The sequence below is a fragment of the Phyllostomus hastatus genome, unplaced genomic scaffold, assembly GCF_019186645.2.
Source record: "Phyllostomus hastatus isolate PE091 unplaced genomic scaffold, TTU_PhHast_1.1 phas_scaffold_216, whole genome shotgun sequence".
NCBI lineage: Eukaryota > Metazoa > Chordata > Mammalia > Chiroptera > Phyllostomidae > Phyllostomus > Phyllostomus hastatus.
In genome coordinates this window covers 136,740-156,732 of record NW_025334018.1, presented here as the reverse complement: position 1 = coordinate 156,732, position 19,993 = coordinate 136,740, and the positions used below count along the sequence as shown (strand labels likewise).

Sequence of the window (19,993 nt, the reverse complement as noted above, 5' to 3'; positions counted from 1 at the left end):
TAAAGCTATAATACATACTTTAAAGGCATTTCTGACTTGTGACAGGCTACTTTGGACTGCTCTGGAAGTTCTGGAGAAAATGGTTCACTTTCCCTAATCTTAGGGGTCCTTCAGAGGAAATATTTGGAAAGTTCTACTTAGAGCAGAGGTGACCACTAGACAAGTGTCAGGCAGGCATAAAGAAAGGAGTTGAAGCAGGTGAGTGTAATGCAATAGGGAGTGGTGAGAACTGGCAAATAAGAGCCTGTCTGGCCCCTTCAGCTCCAGCAGGTTGATGCTTAAATGCCATGTGGGCTCTGTGTTACCAAATAAGATTGCTTTTTAAAAGAAGCCAGAACAGTAGATTTTAGTGAAAATTTGGTTTTTAAATGTTTATAAGCAATTCACATTTTTAGAAAGAAACAGTACAGATTTCTAAATGTTTGCAAGGTGATTCCACTTATGGGCCCCCAGTTTGCTGACTCTGATCTCTAACATTTCTTTACTTTCCAAAGGAATATGAGGTCCAAATCTGGGCTCCTAAATTCTTGAATTCTGTTCCCAGGAGTTGGGGGCAGTGAGGTGCATGAGGTTGCAGGAGAGTTTGGAGCTTTTCCACAGGACAGCTTGGGGAGGTAGAAGAAAAGCCTCTGGGTACCACTGGCAGTCTACACCCTTCTCCTGGGGAGCAAAGAAGGCACTGGTCACTGCCCAACCACCCTTCCCCTGATCTACACTGATATGGAGCTAAAACCATCTTGTGGTCTGGAATGGAAACCAAAGTTTTGTCAGAGTTGGAAGGTGAGTCAAGCATGAAAGTCCAGGAAGTGGGAGAACAGGAGGCAAAGGAAGGATTAGCTATGAGTCTGGATAGATGAAGGAGGAAGTCAGACTTTAGACAGGTGAAGTGGAGTAGGAGGGGTCTTTAGCCACAGAACCATACAAGGGAAACACAGTTCTCACGCCCCTGACCTTACCTTCCCTCCCAGCAATTGAAATCCTTCCTCTGTCCATCTGTCCAGGAGGTTAAAAATATTCAAGCTGGACACCCAGCCAGACATTTCCAAGAACCTGTTTACTAACTATTTGATTGACTTGTAGAGAGAGTCAGCAGCTCCATCGCCCAATTATGAGTGAGAATAGACTTTTCATGACATCCCAGGACTCAAAGCACGTGGGATTCACAATTATGTCCCCATGTTTTTCCTCTTCCCATCACTCCATTGCCTGGAGATAACCAATAATTTAGTAGTCAGAAAAATCCCAGCCTTCAGAGTCTGTTCATTCTTTTAGACTTATATAACAAGCCCACTAGTGAGAACAGCAGGGTCCAGCCAAATGAAAGGACAGGACAAAATAGGAATAGTCTAAATAGGCTAAACTGGGCTTCATCAGTGGGCTCACCTCTATTGTTTTTTTTTTTTTCAATTTTCACCTGAGGATATGTTTATTGATTTTTTTTAGGAATAGAATGAGAGAGAGAGAGAGAGAAATAACATTGATATGAGAGAGAAACATAGATCTATTTATTGCCTTCCATAAGCACCCCAGCACCCCAATCAAGGGTGAAACCACGACCTTTTGGTGTATGAACCACCCAGCTAGGAATTGCTTTTCTTTTCCCCTTCCTTCCTTCCTTCCTTCCTTTTTTTTTCCAGTCAGTTTGTGCTTTATTGATGCCTGGATACTCAGGCCTTGACCACAGTGGACATAGCTGCTCCTTCTGCTGTTTCTTGGTCTTTAGGTTCATCATGCCTGTTGAGTTGTAAAGGCTTTTCTTGGGCTACAGATCCAGGGGCTTGTAGTTCTTGCCCTTGCAGAATGTCCCAAGATTCTCTTTCTGAGTCTTGTTAATGATAGTGAGAACACAGGCAATGGATTTGGGAACTCTCAGATCTTTAGAAACCTTAAAAGCTGGGCTACTTGTCACTTTGGTGATGTGCAGGTAGGACAGCTCCACTCCTTCTTGCTGCAAAGGTCTTGAGCCTTAATTCTTGCCATGGCTAAACAAGCCACCACCACACTTCACTGGTTTTTGTGCTGCTTAGTCTAGTCTACCTCAGGGGAAAAAAATATAATGAGATGCATTATCTTTTTTTAAAAAAGATTTTATTTATTTGTTTTTAGAGAGGGAAGGGAGGGAGATAGAGATAGAGAGAGAGAGAAAGAGAGAGAGAGACAGAGAGACAGAGAGAGAGAGAGACATCAATGTGTGGTTGCTGGGGGTAATGGCCTGCAACCCAGGCATGTACCCTGGCTGGGAATTGAACCTGGGGCACTTTGGTTCCCAGCCCGCGCTCAGTTCACTGAGCTACACCAGCCAGGGCGAGATGCATTACCTTTAAATAAGGAGTTTGAAAATACTTTATAGTGTCCACATTGTATATCCAGCACCCTTTGTTCCTCAGTTTATCACTCCAATGGTGGACAGCTTTCTTCTCGAGTTGTATATGAAAAAGTTAAGAAAACTCAGTTAATTTCCAGGTTTCAGAGGCCTGAGAAGCACACTGAAGTTATGAGAAATTGAAGAAGCAAGAAGACTTAAAGGTATGCAGAAGCCCTATCCTGGACTGGGGATGGGAATCCCAACAGTAGGCTCCCTGTCCTCTACCACAATGAACTCCAGGCTGAGTCAGCTTCTATACACTGACTTCCTCTCAGACTGTTTTGTTTCCCAAACACAGAAAATGAATCAAGAGGAAGAAAGAAATAATGGCCTTACTTCTGATAGGTTTAAAGAGGAAGAACAATTTTGGGGATATGGTTGGGAATGAACTTATCAAGGTGTCAGTAGTGGTGGTGGAGGATATGCCTCCTTTTTATTTAAGATAATAAACACTTGCTATTGTTCTAACACCTCACATACATTTTTTAAATCTTCACAATAATCTTCTGAGGTAGGTACTATTATTATCTCCTATTTTACAGGTAAACAAGCACAGAGGTTAAACAAGTTGCTCAAAGTCATACAGCTTAGTAAGTGGTAGAAATAGGATTTGAATTTAGAAAGTTTGCATCTAGGATATATTTGCTTCACTACCACACTGTATGAACAATTTTCAACCTTTTCATCTCATAGCACACATAATTACTAAAATTTATGGCACACCAAAAAATATATTTTTTGCTCATCTGACAAAAAAAATAAGTATAATAGTGATTCATTCATACCCAATGACTATTGTGTTGGTTGTTATTTTCTTATTTAACAATCTAAGGTACAAGATGTCAGTGTCTCTGACTAAATAGTCAGGTACTGCATGTTTTAAAAATTCTTGTGGCACACGGTTGAAAATCACTGCACTATATACTATTGTAACCCAGTAAAAACTTTCTTTAACATTACCTTTTCTCCTTTCTTTTTGATTTAAAATGACATCCTGACTCACCTGTTGTTTCTTTCTCCCTTGCAGGACATATCCCTTAATTATTAAGCCTTCAGGACAATGAGGTTCTTTTTTTAAAAAATTTTATTTTAATCATTGTTCAAGTACAGTTTTCTCCCTTTTACTCCCAATCCCGCCCACCCTCCCAACCCTCCCCACTTCCCTCCCATTACCACCCTCCCCCAGTTTTTGTCCATGTGTCCTTTAAATTTGTTCCCGTGAACCCTACCCATTTTCCCCTGAAATTCCCTCTTCTCTCCCCTGTGGTCACTCTCAGCCTGTCCTCTATTTCAGTGTCTTTGGTTATATTTTGCTTGTTTCTTTGTTTTGTTGTTTAGGTTCCTGTTAAAGATGAGATCATATGGTATTTGTCTTTCACTGCCTGGCTTGTTTCGCTTAACATAATGCTTTCCAGCTCCATCCAAGCTGTTGCAAAGGGTAGGAGCTCCTTCTTTCTTTCTGCTACATAGAATTCCATTGTGTAAATGTACCATAGTTTTTTGATCCATTCATTTACTGATGGGCATCTTGGTTGCTTCCAGCATCTAGCTATTGTAAATTGTGCTGCTATGAACATTGGGATGCATAGGTTCTTTTGGAACCTATGCATTGGTGTTTTAGTATTCTTAGGATAGAGTCCCAGCAGTAGAATTGCAGTGTCAAAAGGCAGATCCATTTTTAGTTTTCTGAGGAAGTTCCATACTGCTTTCCATAGTGGTTTACCAGTCTGCAGTCCCACCAACAGTGCACTAGGGACCCCTTTTCTCCACATCCTCTCCAACACTTGTTGTTTGTTGTTTTGTTTATGATGGTCATTCTGACTGGTGTGAAGTGGTATCTCATTGTGGTTTTAATTTGTATCTCTCTGATAGCTAGTGATATTGAACATCATTTCATGTGTCTTTGGATTTTCTGTAAGGACAATGAGGTCTGATAATTTCTAACATTGATCAAACTAAAGGTAATATCTAGGCCTCAGTTGTGTTTCAGACCCAGGCCCAGAAAAGACAATGCAATGCCATGGCTGACACCAGGACCAGATGCTGTGATCAACTACCCCCTACTCTAGCACTGACCAATTAGTAAATGCCACAACTTTGACCATGACCCTCTCTTAATCACCATAATTGATATTTTCTCCTATATAACCCATAACCTGGAAACCATGGGGAGCCAGGTCTTTGAGCATTAGCTAACCTGTTTCCCAGTGAGGACCACTTCCTAAAAATGAACCCTTACTTTCTTTGTTGCAAAGTCCTGTCCATGTCTTATTCGGCTTTGATGTACACAGATGAATGGACCCCTTTAGTACGGTACAGTAACACTATTTCTCCTTAATATCATAGGAAGGCTAATCCTTGACATTTTTTTTAGGCTACAGATTTATCTCTTGGGTCAGGACCTGTGGCCCTGGATCTGCAGCCATCTCTGAGAGGGAGTTTTTTTAGCTTAGGAAATAGAGGTGGATATGGAACAGAAGAGACAATGAGACAAAGGTTTCTGCTCTCCCACTCCAGAACTATTGAGGTCAGGATGCTTGGGACAGGGTCTGGGCCATTGAAGGGGCAGTAAAATATTTTCCTTATCTACCTTATGCATTCTATCACTTAGAGATGGTGTAAGGAAAGAACACCAGGACAAGGTCTGTATGCTGTTGAAAGAACTGGACAAAAGTCACTCCTTCACCCCACTTCATATTCTTCAGCTACCATGTGATTGTTTTTATTGACCAGATGCTTGGTCAGATCCTCTCCCCACACTTTTGCCTCCCAATGCCTCAATCCAAATTACTACATCCTTGTGTTTCCAGTCTGTTCAGAGGTATCAAGGTAGCCATGGACCCTGCTTGGTCAAGTACCTGCCCTTGTTCATTTTACTTTCTTTAGCTTTTTCCTTTCTTTATATAGTTTTCTGTCTTCTCTCAATTCTTCCTATACCACATTGGACCTAATGAATATATGATACTAAGAACTGGATCTCCTCTAATAGCTGTACATAGAAGTTATAGCACTTAAAAAATTGAAAGACATATGAAAAGAGCATGGGAAAAGAAGACCCCAAATATCTGCCCACCTCAGTGGAGAAACAGCTGGGCCAGTACCCAGGGAAATGTACTTAAGCAAACCTACATACAGTAAATGACCTGAGGTGAGTTAGAAGTTGTGTGTAGAAATCGAAAGGAAGTCCAGTGGGGACTTTTACACTCTAAGGGAAGGGTGAGTTTCTTCTGGGTAACAGCAGTAGCTACTTCCTTCCTTCCTAAGATTTTGCCGCACTGTTTAATATGGTAGTCTCTAATCACATGGAGTTTATTACATTTAAATTAAGTTAAAAATAAAAATTCAGTTCTTCAGTCACAGTAGCCACATTTCAGAGCTCAATAGCCATGTGTGGCTGGCTAGTGGCTACCATATTAACACAAATACAGAACATTTCTGTAATCATAATAAGTTCTATTGGAAGTGCTGGATTTGAGGTATGAAGGAATCAGGAGGGTATGCATATGTTCTGGCTCTTAGAGGATTTTATCTCTAGCTGATCTGGGTATGTTACCCGCCTGCTCCCTGTCATCCCCTTCTCAAATTAGTTACCAGTAGCAAGATGTGTACACAAACAACTGAGTTTTGTGCTCCTTGGTCTCTCCATCCCTTAGTTCTGCCCTCTGGCTTGCTCTTGGTTCTTGTTCCACCTCTCCAGTCCCTGGAGAACCAGCTGCAGTAAAAACTTTTCCATTAACTTTGACCTAGTTTCCTGGTCACAGACTTGAAAAAGGGAGGAGCCAATAGATTCTTGAAGTTAAGGACACAGGGGTAAGAGTAAAGGTGAGAGTCACAGTGGCAATAAAGAGTGGCCAAAAAGTGGCTATAAACTTTGACACCTTGGTAAGGAAAAACAAAAGAAAGCCAGGAAAAGAGGAAAAGCGCTGAGAATGAAAGACTAGCACAAAGACTGAAATGAAGAATCTTTTCAATTTCACTTTCTCTTCAATTTACATTGACTTCGTGGATTTCCAGAAATCTGAGGTTTGGAATTAGTATGTAGAGGTCCACAGTAAAGCCAAATCCCAAATAAAGGCCAGGACTAGATCTGTCTACAAGTTTAAATGAGCCAGAAATCAAAAAGTACATTAACCCCTGCCATTTCAGGGTTTCCCATCCTACTCATTCCTTTAGAAATAATAAAAATTTCAATTAGAGGTGGAATTATGTGGTAATCTATTAATACCCTACAAGGAAGAAATAGGAACTGCTGAAGCATACATCCTAATGGATGAGTAGGGTTGAATATTCAGCAAACATTTACTGAGTTATGATTATGTGCTTGGATAGGTACTGTGCTACAAACTGCCGAGATAAAAATATTAGGAGCAGCCTTCAAAAATTTAATACAACTCTAAATCCTTAAGTCCTGAATAATAGTCTTGTTGCATGAAAACCAGGTTTACACTGGGAAGAAACTATGATAAAGCCAAGTTATAAAATATGGGAACATAAACCTTTCCTACCAAATCCCACCAAAAACCTCATTTCCCTGTATTTCAAGAGCTCATCAAAAAATTCATGCACTCCAAAATCAATAAATTTAATAATGATTAGCTGTGGATATAGAAAACTAGCTTAGGTCACTGGAAGATCCTAGCTAGTTTTTTGTGTTTTTTTTTTGTTTGTTTTTAATTTTTAGAGAGGAAAAGGGAAGGAGAGGGAAACATCAATGTGTGGTTGCTTACTGGGGACCTGGCCCGCAGCCCAGGCATGTGCTCTAGACTGGGAATTGAACTGGCAACCCATGGTACGTAGACTGGCACTCAACCTCTGAGCCACACCCCAGCTAGGGCCCAGCCAGCTCTTTATAGAACTGGAAAAGGCTAAATAGAGCTCAAATTTTTTCCCTCTACACCTTTCCAGACCCACACTCTGACTACATTCATTAGGGTCAATAGATAATATTTCTTATGGGTTTTCAAGAATGAGTTGTGAAGCAGGGGAGAAACACTACTTCAGGCAGTTTCTAGTAAGTTCTCCACCGCCATCTGACAGACAAGGAAAACAGTTTTTGCCATTAAAAAACCTTTATTTTTATTTTGTTTTTTTTACAAAGACTACCCCTACTTGGGGTGAAAATCCATCTGGTTAAGTACAAAATACATAGTTTACCATACAAAAAGATACACACACAAAAAAAACCACCTTCAGTCCACACACTTTCTCACAAAAGAGTGGAGCTCAGTGCTCTAACACAGGACGGAACAAAGTGCTAAAGACTGTAGTGAGAGAGGGACTCTTAACATCCCCCATCTCCTAACACTGGTTAGGAAAAGGAAGCCCTGGGGACTTTTTTGAAGACCTGCCCTCCAGTTTCTCATGGCAATGTCTGAAGGCTCTGATCAGTGTTGGGGCATCTTGATTTAGAGTTTTTCCTTAGGTATGAAAAAGTCACAGTGGGAAAGGCTGATTGATACCAGTAACCCTTCTCATATGAGTGTCAGAATTATAGAATTCTGTACATGGGATGAAATCTCAAAATAAGCAACTTTTTTAAAAATTTGTCCTTGTGCTTATCCCTAAGGACATAGTAAGACCAGTTTTAGCTTACATTTTGATAGAAAAAGAAAAAAATGACAGAAACTAAAGTGCTAAAAACATTCCCTTAGAATCAATTCCAAGGACTCACATGAAAAGAAAAACACATTCTCCCACATTTTCAACAGGAAAACACAGTGCAATAGGCTCTAAAAATGGCTGTAAGACCTTTGGTAGGGCTTACTAATACTTTAGGCCAGATTAAAGTATATTCTTAGCAAAAGACACCCTTAGAGCTTCTTCCCTTTAATTCACATAAGAGGCTCTCCAAAGTCCAGACTAAATCAGCTCTGGAGTGCTTTTTTCCTTCCTATAAATGTACGAATAAAGGCAAAAATGTTAAGAACCCCCTTTTCCCAAAGTTTTGAATATGATTTTCCCCCCATTTTCATTTTCCCAATTTGCTCTTAAATTGGCTCTGTTCCACACAGCAAGGAACTCAAGATCTGATATCATTATAACAACATCTATATTCTCCTCCAAACAAACCTTGGTAAGACCATGCCAAGAGGCCATTTCTACTGAATATACCTCAATTTTCAAAATTTGAGAAAACAGGATGGGCCTAAATTTTTCTAGAGTGTTTTAAAACCCATCTAGTAAACACCCTGAATCACATATCATCTCACTGGCTGAGGATGAGTATGCACCCTCTTCAAGGCCCAGGAGATTGCCTGCTGGTCACCTCTTACACTGGGAAATCAGAGGCTGGGGTGGACCCAACCCCCACTTATGGAGACTGTTGACTCCCTGAAACGGAAGAGTCCAGGAAGAGATGAAAAGAAACAAGCAGATACAGCTACTTCTTTTCTTCCACATGCTCACTGCACATTGTTGTTGAGGATGCAGGGATCCACCTGGGAGGAAGAAAGAAATACCATTTTAAGTTTGGATAATAATTAAAAGAAAACCCCACTTTACCAATCCAAGTCAACTTCCTATTGAAGACTTAGGACAAAGGTAGCGTGGTAAAATGACAATTCTTACCTCAGTGTAAGTAGGTGGTGGCATGAACTTGAACTCAGGAGCATACATAAAAATAGGGCTGTCTTGAGAACCATCTGTGTCGTCTAGCAGAGGAGTGGTGGGGCTCTCTAATCGGTGATCCTCAGGAATAATATCCATATAACAAGGAGGAGCTAGAGAGAAGAAAAAAAGAGGAAAGAAAACAAACAAACGGTAAGAAACCTGGCCCAGAAATGCTTGACCTTTGCAATCTCACAAACCCAACCAGGTTGGAGAGTAAAACAAGACATTAGGTCTGGCTCACCTTCAGGAGTCTCAGGGATGTTTAGATCCACCCAACTCATCTCGGAGCTGGTTCGGCTGGCCATACTCGAGGTCCGGCTGCTCAGACTTGACCTGCTGCCAATTACCAATGGTAGGTCAAGAATGACTTTCTTGGAGCCTGGGACACTAACATAGATCTAGAAAGTAAGTAAGCAGTTCGATTAGAGATCTGGAAAAAACACTACTGCAATTTTTTCATATGAACTACTTTCTCTCTCCAGCCTCACCCACTCACCAGCAGGAAATATTCAACTCGAAGGATATTGCAGCCCAGGATAGAAGGCCTGATCTTCTGTACCCGAAGGCTCTTGCCACGCCATGATGCACAGGTTCCAGAAATAATATGATTGCCTCTAACTGAGGACAACTTCTGTGTCAGCACCTTGGTCTGGCCATTGGCAAGGTAAGTGTGGCGGGCTACAATGGCTGCTTTAGGAACAATGATTCGGGAACATGTATTCTCAAAGTCAGCATGGATGGAAATTTCATCACCTAAAAATGAGAGATGAAAAGTACAGTTAATGACTTTTCTTCTGTTCCTGCCTCTAATCCCAAATCTACAAATTCCTATTTCGTCAGTCTGTATTTTTTAAGGACTAGGCTTTTACCTTCACAAAATCCTTTTCTGTCAATTCGGGCAGAAACAGACACCCGCCCATCAGGAATGAACATGCAGGAAACTTTCTTCTCCTTTTTAGCAGACACTGGTGCCTATGTAGAATGGGGATTAAAAGCTGTTTTGAGAATTCCTAGAGATCCTTTCTTAGCTTCTCTTTACCTCCCACTGCTTACCTAGAGAAGGCAGCTTTCCCTCCCTTGATGACTTAGGACTTGATTCCCTGAGATACTTCCAAATCTAAGACCCAAGACATGTGACTTTCATCCCTGAGACCCAAGATAACAGAATCTTAAAATGAACCTCACCATTAAATCAGGGGTATTGATATCCACTAGATCCATCACTTCAAAGTTCTTCTTTGTCTCTTGAGTTGGCTGGCTGGGACGATCAAGAAAAGCCTTCACCCAGTAGTCTACACACCCATATTTCCCTTTGAAAGATGTTCCCAGAGGCCTGTGTCAAGAAAAAGGAACAATTCAAAAAATACTCCCCCAAATCAAAAAAAGGGATGATAGAAAAGCCCAAAGATGTATTTAGGTTATACCTACCCCTGAGGAAGCTCAAAGCCAAACTTGTACTCATATTTGTTTCCAGGTCTCATGATAACCATCTCATTCTCACCTGAAGGGAGAGAAAGGTGAGTAGCTGTTAGGTTTCTTGTTACACTTAAAATACATCTGTATGATAAGGAATTCTTGGGCAAAGAGTAAGTAACTTAGGCATACAAAAAATTTTTAATTAGCTAAGGAAACATCCCGCAAAACTACCTTCACATCAGGCCACCCTAAGAAACTGGACAAACTGACCTTTTTTAGGGGGGGGTTGCAAGTTAAAATATAAAAAGGTACGGATGCAACACCAAATTCACACACCACTGAACCAGAACAACTTAGAATACTTAGAATAGGATCCCTTTATTCGGTTCTTATCTCTTCTCAAAACAGCTTTCACCCTCCGGCAAAGAACTGGGCGACTCACCTGCTGGCTGGTCCTCCAGGAGAAGCGTGTCTTCGTAGCGCAGATACTCGAAGGTCTGTTTGCACTGCTGCGATCCCTGCATCCAGAGGACTTTGGCCACTCCGCAAGCTAGGACCCTGACAGCTTTGACTCGAGTGACTTCACACACCTCCACTATCACCCGGCCAGCTACCTTGTCCCCACTGCCATACACCTTGTCAGGATCGTTAAAGAATACCTCAAAAGACTTTATCTTCTTGAACATCACCATGATTAAACTGGGTTGGCGCAAAAGTTAGAAATGAGGGTGGGAGGAACAAAACTCTAAATCCAAGGACCCTCGGAAATAATTATCCTCTTCAGAAGACTCAACAATTTTTGAAAAGAAGTGGAAACAATTAAAGCTGTTAGTTATTCCAAGGGATTTCAAGAGAAAAACAAGCTCTTTCGTTTCCTCCAATAGCTGAAAGAGCGCTCCGAGTCTCTGCAAGCCAGTTGACTCAGCTCAAACCACGGCTACGAGAAGATAATTTTAACAACCAGGAAACTGCTCTATATAGTAGCCCGGGCTGGCGGGGCCCCGCGAGCGCTAGCCCTGGAAGCGCGTGCTACCCTCGTGCACAGCCTTCTCATTGGCTGTCCAGACCTTGTTTACCAGGAGACTGGCCAATCAGCGAGGTTGCAGCAGTGCGTGGACACGGAGTGCTCCTGGCGGGGAAAATGGTTGTTAAGCACTGTTGCCTTGAGCGGAGGGGGCGGGGGACGGTCGGCGGAGAAGCGGTTTCCCTTAGGCTCGGAGGAAGGAGGTCCTCGCTGACCCTAAAATGCATCCAGGGCCAGTGGCTTTAGGAGGGCAGATGAAGACGCTTCTGGGCTGGGAGCAGTGTTTAGACGTAAAAGGAAAATGAACTCATGAGGGAATTTCTTGACACGCCTTAGCCAGGGCAATTAATTTAGAGAGGCGCTTATTTATTCACAAGTGACAAACCGTGTGAAAAACAATTCCAGAGCTTGAACGGTACATTAGGCGTTACTGTTCAGAAAGACCCCCTTCGTCTTTCTACTGCCCCACATCTATATTAAAAAACGAGAAAAGCTGTGTGAAGGCGAGTAGAACTTGTCACAATCAAGTCCTCATTGGAAAACGGGTGTGTGTGGTTGATTGGCCTTTCCCCTCTTTTCAGACACTGGGGACTCCCGGCTGTAGGCACCTGGCTGTTGGCCTGTGCTGTCCCTCTGGAACACCCGCCCCGCACCTATTCTCTGGAACGGAAATAGTAAGGGTGTGTTCACATCCTGTAGCTTATACCCTCATCTCTTCACTTTTTACTTGCAAAGCTACCTCATGACCTTTTTTACTAATGTGTTTTTTTAGGCTCTGATTATTTTTCCCTCTCTCCCTGCTTTTTCAGGAAAGGGGCAAAAAAGGATGCTTCATTCTTTTCACTTTTTAAAATCACTGTCACATTTTTGGGGGCATTCATTCCCTCTCCCACTCATTAATCAAGGGTCTGTACCTAAATCTGTAGCTCACACTCCTCCCAGCCTTCAAGTTAGTTAAAAGCAGGAAAGTTCTCTTGTTTACAACTAAAGTGTTAGTGGATGAAATAGTCACACACCCGTTTGAAGGAAGAATTTTTCTATCTTTTGAAAGTTCCTGACCTGTTTGGAAAATGGTAAGAAAGGAAAGGGAAGACAGGTCATTAGAACATATGTTCAAATTAAAGGAAACCCTGAGTCCTCACCCTGTGTTATTTGACATCTGTCAGATGGGTCTTTCCCTAGCTGGCCATGAAATGTCTTAAGAGCTGACTCCTGAGAACTTATTTGTAAATGTGATAGGAAAACCTTGTATGCAGAGTTACAGGGATTCTTCTCTCTTTGATTCCTGGAAACTGCCCCCCTACCCCCACCCATTCTGGTTCCTGTGTGGTGCTGGAAGGAGGAAGATGATGTTCCCAAGACTGAGATGGGGAAGTAAATAAGAAGCATTAGTTGTATAGAAATCCTACCCTACCAGCAGAAAGAAGGCTATTCATTGCTGTTAAGAATCCTTTCTTCTTCCTTATACCCCCTAACTGGGTTGATATCCAAGGCTAACAAGTTACAACTCACCCCCAAGAATCAGGCACCAGGACTGTTGGAGACACACACGTACAGCATCAACTCCCACGAACAAAAAAGGGAACATTTTGATCCTTAAGGTGTGTGGGTTTGAGGTGACACCCTGTTCTAGAAAGTTAACCGATGAGGCCTGAGTTGTTTTGGGTCAGTCAACAGTATTCACTGAATTATCTGGAGCACTAGAAAGTAATTTTTAAAATTCAGAATTATGGTTTCTGGGAGAATTTTTAGTTTGATAGGTATGAAAGTGTACATAAAGTGAAATATCAAAATGTTTCTCTTACAAAGAAATACATTACTATTATCAAACTGTGTGTGCTGTATAAATAGGTAAGTTTTGAGGGGTTGGGAGAGTGGGTATTAATAGATCAGGGTGGTGTTGATTTGGGACATCTTAGAAAAAAGGGAATGCCTATATTTATCTATTTGGGCACATCTATGAAGTACTGAAACTTTTAGTTTTAAAAAATCTTAATATTACTCGCTCTTGCTCGAAGTTCCTCTCTTGGGCTCTAGTTTCTTCTTTCTTTCTCTTTTTGCAGTACTCAGTACAGGCCACTTTGCTCTGTTATCCCTGGGTTCCCTTAAATGTCAAAAAGCTATTTCACTTGGCAGAAGCTGTCCACCAGGCCTGTAGCCAAGACATGTTCTGAAGTGGAGCACTCCTGGACAGGGTTGTTTATGACCTTTCACTTAATAGCCTGGTATTCTGACAAAATCTGCCCCCTGATGATTCTGTCTCGGTTCTTGGGTGGAAGGAAGAAAACGTCTTCTAAATTCCTGTCTTGAAAACAGGGTGCAAACACTTGGGAGAAAAAGGGCAGATGCAGGCGAAATAGCAAAGTGGGGCTAAGTTGAGGAGTTTGGCAAGTTAGATCATCTTTACCTGTTCCTTCCCCACCCTCTTCAATTCCAATGCCAACAGGAAACAAAGTGGTGACTGTTGTTTGTTTTGCTGGTTGTGGTTGAGAGGTAAGGCCAAAGCTTTAGGGCACCCTCAGCCCTCCTTTACCAGTCAATTCTTTAACCTCTGCTGTGACAAACATTTAAAGGCTCTAAAAGACTCCTACTTCCTAAAGCAAAATAAAACCCTTTCTTTGTCCTTTTTTGTTGTTGTTGTTGAGACATCTTATCCCAGTTTTCCCCCATTGCCCTCCTTTGCCCCGTGGCTTCCAAAGACAATCATCATCTTATTATTCTTGTCCCTGGGTCCTTTGTACATATTCCTTGACTGACACCTTCTTCTTACTGCTCCTCTCTGGTCACTGTCAGTTCTTTATTTCCATATCTCTGGTTCTGTTTTGTTCATTAGGTTCCGCTTATAGGTGAGATCATATGGTATTTGTCTTTCACCACCTGGCTTATTTCACTTGAGCATAATACTCTCCAGTTCCATCCACGCTGTTGCGAAGGGTAGGAGCTCCTTCTTTCTTTCTTCTGTGTAGTATTCTCTTGTGTCAATGTACCACAGTTTACTGATGGGCATTTAGGCCATTTCCAGCACTTGGCTATTGTAAACAACACTGCTATGAACATAGGGGTGCACAGATTGTTTTAAATTGGTGTTTCAGGGTTATTAGGATATAATTCTGTTATAGAAACAAACCCCTCCCCTGGGGTCTTTTACTATGGTTCTTCTTTGCTCACTGTCATGTTAGGAACTGTGGCTCTCAATGCCGGAGTTTGGTAAAAAGGAAAGGAATTATTTATTCACAAGTTATATAGGTTTACAGTAATGGCAGAATGTTGCCATTGAATCCCAAAGTCCCTTTAAAACACTCACAAACACACACAGAGTCCTGCCTTCCCTTGCCCAAACAGGCCAGTCAAGGGTACCATATCTCAGGAAAAAGAAGGCTGTAGCTGAGCCAGACTCCCGACCTTAATCCAAAACTGCACCCTCATGGTGGTGGTGGGAGTCCTTCTGCTTTCTTTCTAGCCTCTGAGAGAGAGCTCCATATGGTTGCTACATCTTGCTTTCCTGCTTCCTAAGTTGCCTGGTCAACAGAGCCCCTCTCCGCCCTGAAACCACATTGTTAAGCTCCCTGCATGGCTGCCCAACCTAGGTTTAAATCCTGGCACTGATCTTCCTTCATAACCCCATATCTGACTCCTCCCACGATCAGCTACACCTACTAGCACTCCTGTATTCTCTACCTTTCTTGGCTGCCATAGTTAGTCCAGACAGGCATGGCCCTGTGGTGCAGAGTGAACCACCTCCAAGCTCTTCTGCAGGTGCTGTAAAGGGGGTAAGGGGTGGAGCTGCCTCCCAGCTACATCATAGGCCAAAGTCATGCATTTCTCCCTGGATCTCTGCGGGCTATGAAGCTAGCCTGCTGTTACTGATATGCAAAATAACTCTTAATTCCTATGCTGCTGCTTTTCCCAGCCCCCAAACTAGGCTTGTGGGGGACCCTGGGACCTCTCAGCCTATGCCCTGGTTAAGCTTACACTCCCGTTACAATCCCAGCAGTGGAATCTCTGGATCAAAAGGCAGTTCCATTTTTATTTTTTTTTTGAGGAAATTCTATTCTGTTTTTCATAGTGGCTACACCAATCTGCATTCTCACCAACAGTATACTAGGGTTCTCTTTTCTCCGAAACCTTGCTAGCGGCTCGTTTGTTGATTTGTTAATGATGGCCATTCTGACTGCTGAGAGGTAGTATGTCATTGTGGTTTTAATTTGCATCTTTCTCATGGCTAATGATGTTGAGCATCCTTTCATATGCTTATGGACCCTGTATATGTTTTCCTTGCTGAAGTGTCTGTTCAGGTCCTTTGCCTATTTTTTAATTGGATTGTTTGTCTTCCTGGTGTGGAGTCGTGTGAGTTCTGTATATATTTTGGACATCAAAACTTTGTCCAGGGTTTCATTGGCAAATATGTTTTCCCATACGGTTGGTTCTCATTTCATTTAAATGCTGTTTTCTTTAGCCACATAGAAGCTTTTTATTTTGATGAGATCCCGTTTATTTGTTCTTTTCTTTATATGCCTTGCCCTTGGGGACTTATCTGTGAAAATATTGCTGCATGGGATATCTGAATTTTTTTTAAAAAGAGATTTTATTTATTTATTTTTAGAGAGGGGTAGGGAGAGAGAAACATCAATGTGCGGTTGACTCTTGAGCACCCCCTTTTGGGGACCTGGCCTGCAACCCAGGCATGTGCCCTGACTGGGAATGAAACTGGTGATCCTTTGGTTTTTAGGCTGGCGCTCAATCCACTGAGCCACACCAGCCAGGGTAGATATCTGAAATTTTATTGCCTACATTCTCCTCTAGTACTTGTATCGTATCATGATTTATATTTGAATCTTTTATTCATCTTGAGTTTATTTTTATGTATGGTATAAGTTAGTGCTTTTGTTTCATTTTTTTTGTATGTAGCTGTCCAGGGCTCTCAACACCATTTGTTGAAGAGGCTATTTTTACTCCATTTTATACTGCTGTCCCCTTTCTCAAATATTAATTGACCATAGAGACTTGGGTTTATTTCTGGGCTCTCTGAGAACCCATTGATCTACGTGTCTGTTCTTATGCCATTAACAGACTGTTTTGATTACAGTGGCCTTGTAATACAGTTTGATGTCAGGTATTGGATCCCTCCTACTTTGTTCTTCTTTCTCAAAATTACTGCAGCTGTTTGGAGTCACTTATGGTTCCATATAAATTCTTGAAATGTTTGTTTTATATCTGTGAAATATGTCATTGTTACTTTAATAGGTATTGCACTGAATCTATAAATTGCTTGGGGTAGTATGGACATTTTGATGATGTTAATTCTTCCAATCTATGCACATGGTATATGCTTCCATTTATTTGTGTTTTCCTTAATTTCTTTCTTCAGTATTATATAGTTTTCTGAGTATAGGTCTTTTATGTCCTTGGTTAGGTTTATTCCTAGGTACTTTATTTTTCTCATTGCTATAATAAATGGGAATTTTTTCCTGATTTCTGTTTCTGATATTTCATTGTTGGTGTACAAAAATGCCTCCAATTTCTGAATATGGACTTTGTATTCCCATGTTTTGCCAAATTCACTTATTAGGTCGAGTATTTTTTTGGTGGAGTCTATAGGATTTTCTATGTACATTATCATGTCATCTGAAAAAGGTGACAATTTTGTTTCCTCTTTTCCAATTTGGATGCCTTTTTTTTTTTGTCTGATTGCTGTGACTAGAACTTCCAATACTATGTTGAATAGAAGTGGTGAAAGCAGACACCCTTTGCCTTGTGCCTGATCTTAGGGGAAAAGCTTTTAGTTTTTGCTCATTGAGTATGACGTTGACTGTAGGTTTCTTATATATAGCATTTATTATGTTGAAGCATGCTTCCTCTACTTCCACTTTGCTGAGTGTTTATCATAAATGGGTGCTATACTTTATCAAATGCTTTTTCAGCATCTATTGATATGATCATGTGATTTTTGTTTTTTGTTCTGTTTGACGTACAATGCTATTGATTTGCAAATATTGTACCATCCTTGAATCCCTGTGATGAACCCCACATGATCATGGTGTATGATCTTTTTAATGTATTGTTGAATCCAGTTTGCCAATATTTTGTTGAGGATTTTACCATCTATGTTCATCAGCAATATGGCCTGTAGTTTTCTTTCTTTGTTGTGTCTTTATCTGGTTTTGGAGTTAGGATGATGCTGGCCTCATAAAAAGAGTTTGGGAGTCCTCCCTCTTCTTGGATTTTTTGGAATAGTTTGAGCAGAATAGGGGTTAGTTCTTCTCTAAATGTTTTGTTAAATTCTCCAATGAACCTATCTGGCCCAGGGCTTTTGTGTGCTGGGATTTTTTTTTATTACTGCTTCAATTTCACTAGCTGTTATTGGTCTGTTCAGGCTTTCTGCTTCTCCTTGATTCAGTTTTGGAAGATTATATGTTTCTAGAAATTTGTCCAATTCACTCAGGTTTTCAAATTTCTCAGTATATAGTTTGTAAGTAATTTCTTACAATCCTTTGTATTTCTATGGTATCAGTTGTAATTTGTCTTCTTTCATTTCTTATTTTATTTATTTGGGTCCTCTCTCTTTTTTCCTTGATGAATCTGGTTAAAGGCTTGTCAATTTTGTTTATCTTTTCAAAGAACCAGCTCCTGGATTTATTTATCCTTTGAATTGTTCTTTTTGTGGATGTTATTTAATTCTTCTCTGATCTTGGTTATTTCCTTCCTTCTACTCACTCTGCTCTGGGCTTTGTTTGTTGTTTTTCCTCCAGTTCTTGTGGTTGTAGGGTTAGGTTTTTTATTTAAAATGTTTTTATTTTTTTTTTTTTAGGTAGGCCTGTATTGCTAGGAACTCCCTCTCAGGACTGCCTTCACTGTGTCTGATAGGTTTTGGTTTGTTGTGTGTTCATTTTCATTTGTTTCCAGAAACTTTTGATTTCTTCCTTGATCTTATTGTTAACCCATTCATTGTTTAATAACATGTTTTTCAGTCTGCATGAATTAGCCTGCTTTTGAATTTTTTCCTTTAGGTTCATTTCTAGTTTCAAGCCATTGTGATCTGAGAAAATGCTGGATATGATTTTAATTTTCTTGAATATCTTGAAGCTTGTTTTGTGTCCTACCGTGTGGTCTGTCTTTGACAATGTTCCATGTGCATTTGAAAAGAATGCATATTTTGCTTCTTTGGGGTGGAAGGTTCTGAATATATCAATTAAGTTCATTTGATCTAGTATATTGTTCAGTGCCACAATGACTTTGTTGATTCTTTGTTTAGATAATCTGTCCGTTGTTGACAGTGGGGTGTTAAACTCCCCTGCTGTAAATGTGTTGTTCTCTGCACCTTTCTTGAAGTCCTCCAAGATTTTCCTTATATATTTTGGTGCTCCTATGTTGGGTGCATATATGTTTACAATGTTTTTGTCTTCTTGGTGGATTCTACCCTTGAGTATTATGAAGTGTCCTTCTTTGTCTTTTTTTATGGCCTTTGTTTTGAAATCTATTTTGTTTGATATAAGTATTGCTATGCTGCCTTGTTTTCGTGGTCATTTGGTTGTAATATTTTTTTCCAAACCTGCACTTTCAATCTGTGTAGGTCTTTTGTTCTGAGGTGGGTCTTGTGTAGGCAGCATATGTGTGGGTCATGCTTTCTTATCCATTCCGATAGTCTTTGTCTTTTGATTGGAGCGTTTAATACATTTACATTTAAGGTTATTATTGGTAAGTGCTTTCTCATTGCCATTTTTCCCCTTTGTACCTGTGTTGTCCCCCCCCACTTCTGTTTTTGTTCATATTCTTAAAGCAGTCCCTTTAGAATGTCTTGCAATACTGGTTTGGTGGGAGTTTATTCTTTTAGGCTTCTTTTCTCTGGGAAACTGCTTATTTCACCTTCCATTTAAAATGAGAGGCTTGCTGGGTAGAACAGTCTTGGTTGCAGGCCTTTGCTTTTCATTACTTGCAATATTTCTTGCCATTTCCTTCTGGCTAGTAGTGTTTCTATGAAGAAATTTGCTGCTAGCCTTATCAGGGCTCCCTTGTATGTTACTATCTGTTTCTCCCTTGCTGCCTGTAAGATTCTCTATTTGTCCTTAAAATTTGGCATTTTAATTATGATGTGTCTTAGGGTAGGCCTCTTTGGGTTCATCTTGATTGGGACCCTCTGTGCTTCATGGACTTGTGTGAGTGTTTCTCTTAAGTTTAGATAATGGAACACTTCATGAATTTGCATGTCATCCATATGAAAGGGTGCTAATCTTTTCTGTATCAGCCTAATTTTCAGTATATGTGCTGCTGGAGCCAGCACCTTTCTTTGTCTTTTTAATCACTTCTGTGACCTCCACAAAGAGTAAGTTTCCCGTTACTCTTAACCATCACCCTTTACCATTTTCCCTAAGGAATGTCAGGTTAGAAGCTAACAGAGGTTTGAAAGAAAGTGGAATTGAGACTGCCTGTGTGTATGCATGCACACCTCCAACTCATAGATAGATAAGAATACATTAATAATTGTAGAGCATCTTGAGTTCAAATGACTTTTTTTGTCATTTATTGAGCACCTGTAATTGGCCAAGTACTTTGCATTATTATCTCAATTATATCTTATTTAT

General features: G+C 40.7%; 1 protein-coding gene and 1 non-coding gene across 2 annotated transcripts; both read right to left on the bottom strand.

Moving 5' to 3' along the window:
* Window positions 1-7,415: 7,415 nt before the first annotated feature.
* Window positions 7,416-11,349, bottom strand: LOC123804676 (thioredoxin interacting protein). The gene is made up of 8 exons (XM_045817069.1): window positions 10,833-11,349; window positions 10,403-10,475; window positions 10,160-10,307; window positions 9,844-9,946; window positions 9,471-9,727; window positions 9,216-9,372; window positions 8,933-9,084; window positions 7,416-8,802 (listed from the first exon to the last, which is right to left on the bottom strand). Exons 1-8 carry the CDS (start codon window positions 11,080-11,082, stop codon window positions 8,767-8,769), a joined length of 1,176 nt encoding a protein of 391 aa, XP_045673025.1. The 5' UTR covers window positions 11,083-11,349; the 3' UTR covers window positions 7,416-8,766.
* Window positions 11,350-19,587: 8,238 nt separating this feature from the next.
* Window positions 19,588-19,692, bottom strand: LOC123804878. Its single transcript, XR_006783228.1, has one exon. It is a non-coding gene; the product is annotated as a U6 spliceosomal RNA (small nuclear RNA).
* Between the last annotated feature and the right edge of the window lie 301 nt (window positions 19,693-19,993).

Bases quoted from the DNA above. Each gene is read 5' to 3' on its own strand.
- LOC123804676 (XM_045817069.1), bottom strand. From the start codon at position 11,082: ATGGTGATGTTCAAGAAGATAAAGTCTTTTGAGGTATTCTTTAACGAT. The intron at 9,947-10,159 runs GTGAGGTTCATT...CATTCTACATAG, and splicing joins TCAATACCCCTGATTTAATG to GCACCAGTGTCTGCTAAAAA. The intron at 9,728-9,843 runs GTAAAAGCCTAG...TCTCATTTTTAG, and splicing joins CAGAAAAGGATTTTGTGAAG to GTGATGAAATTTCCATCCAT.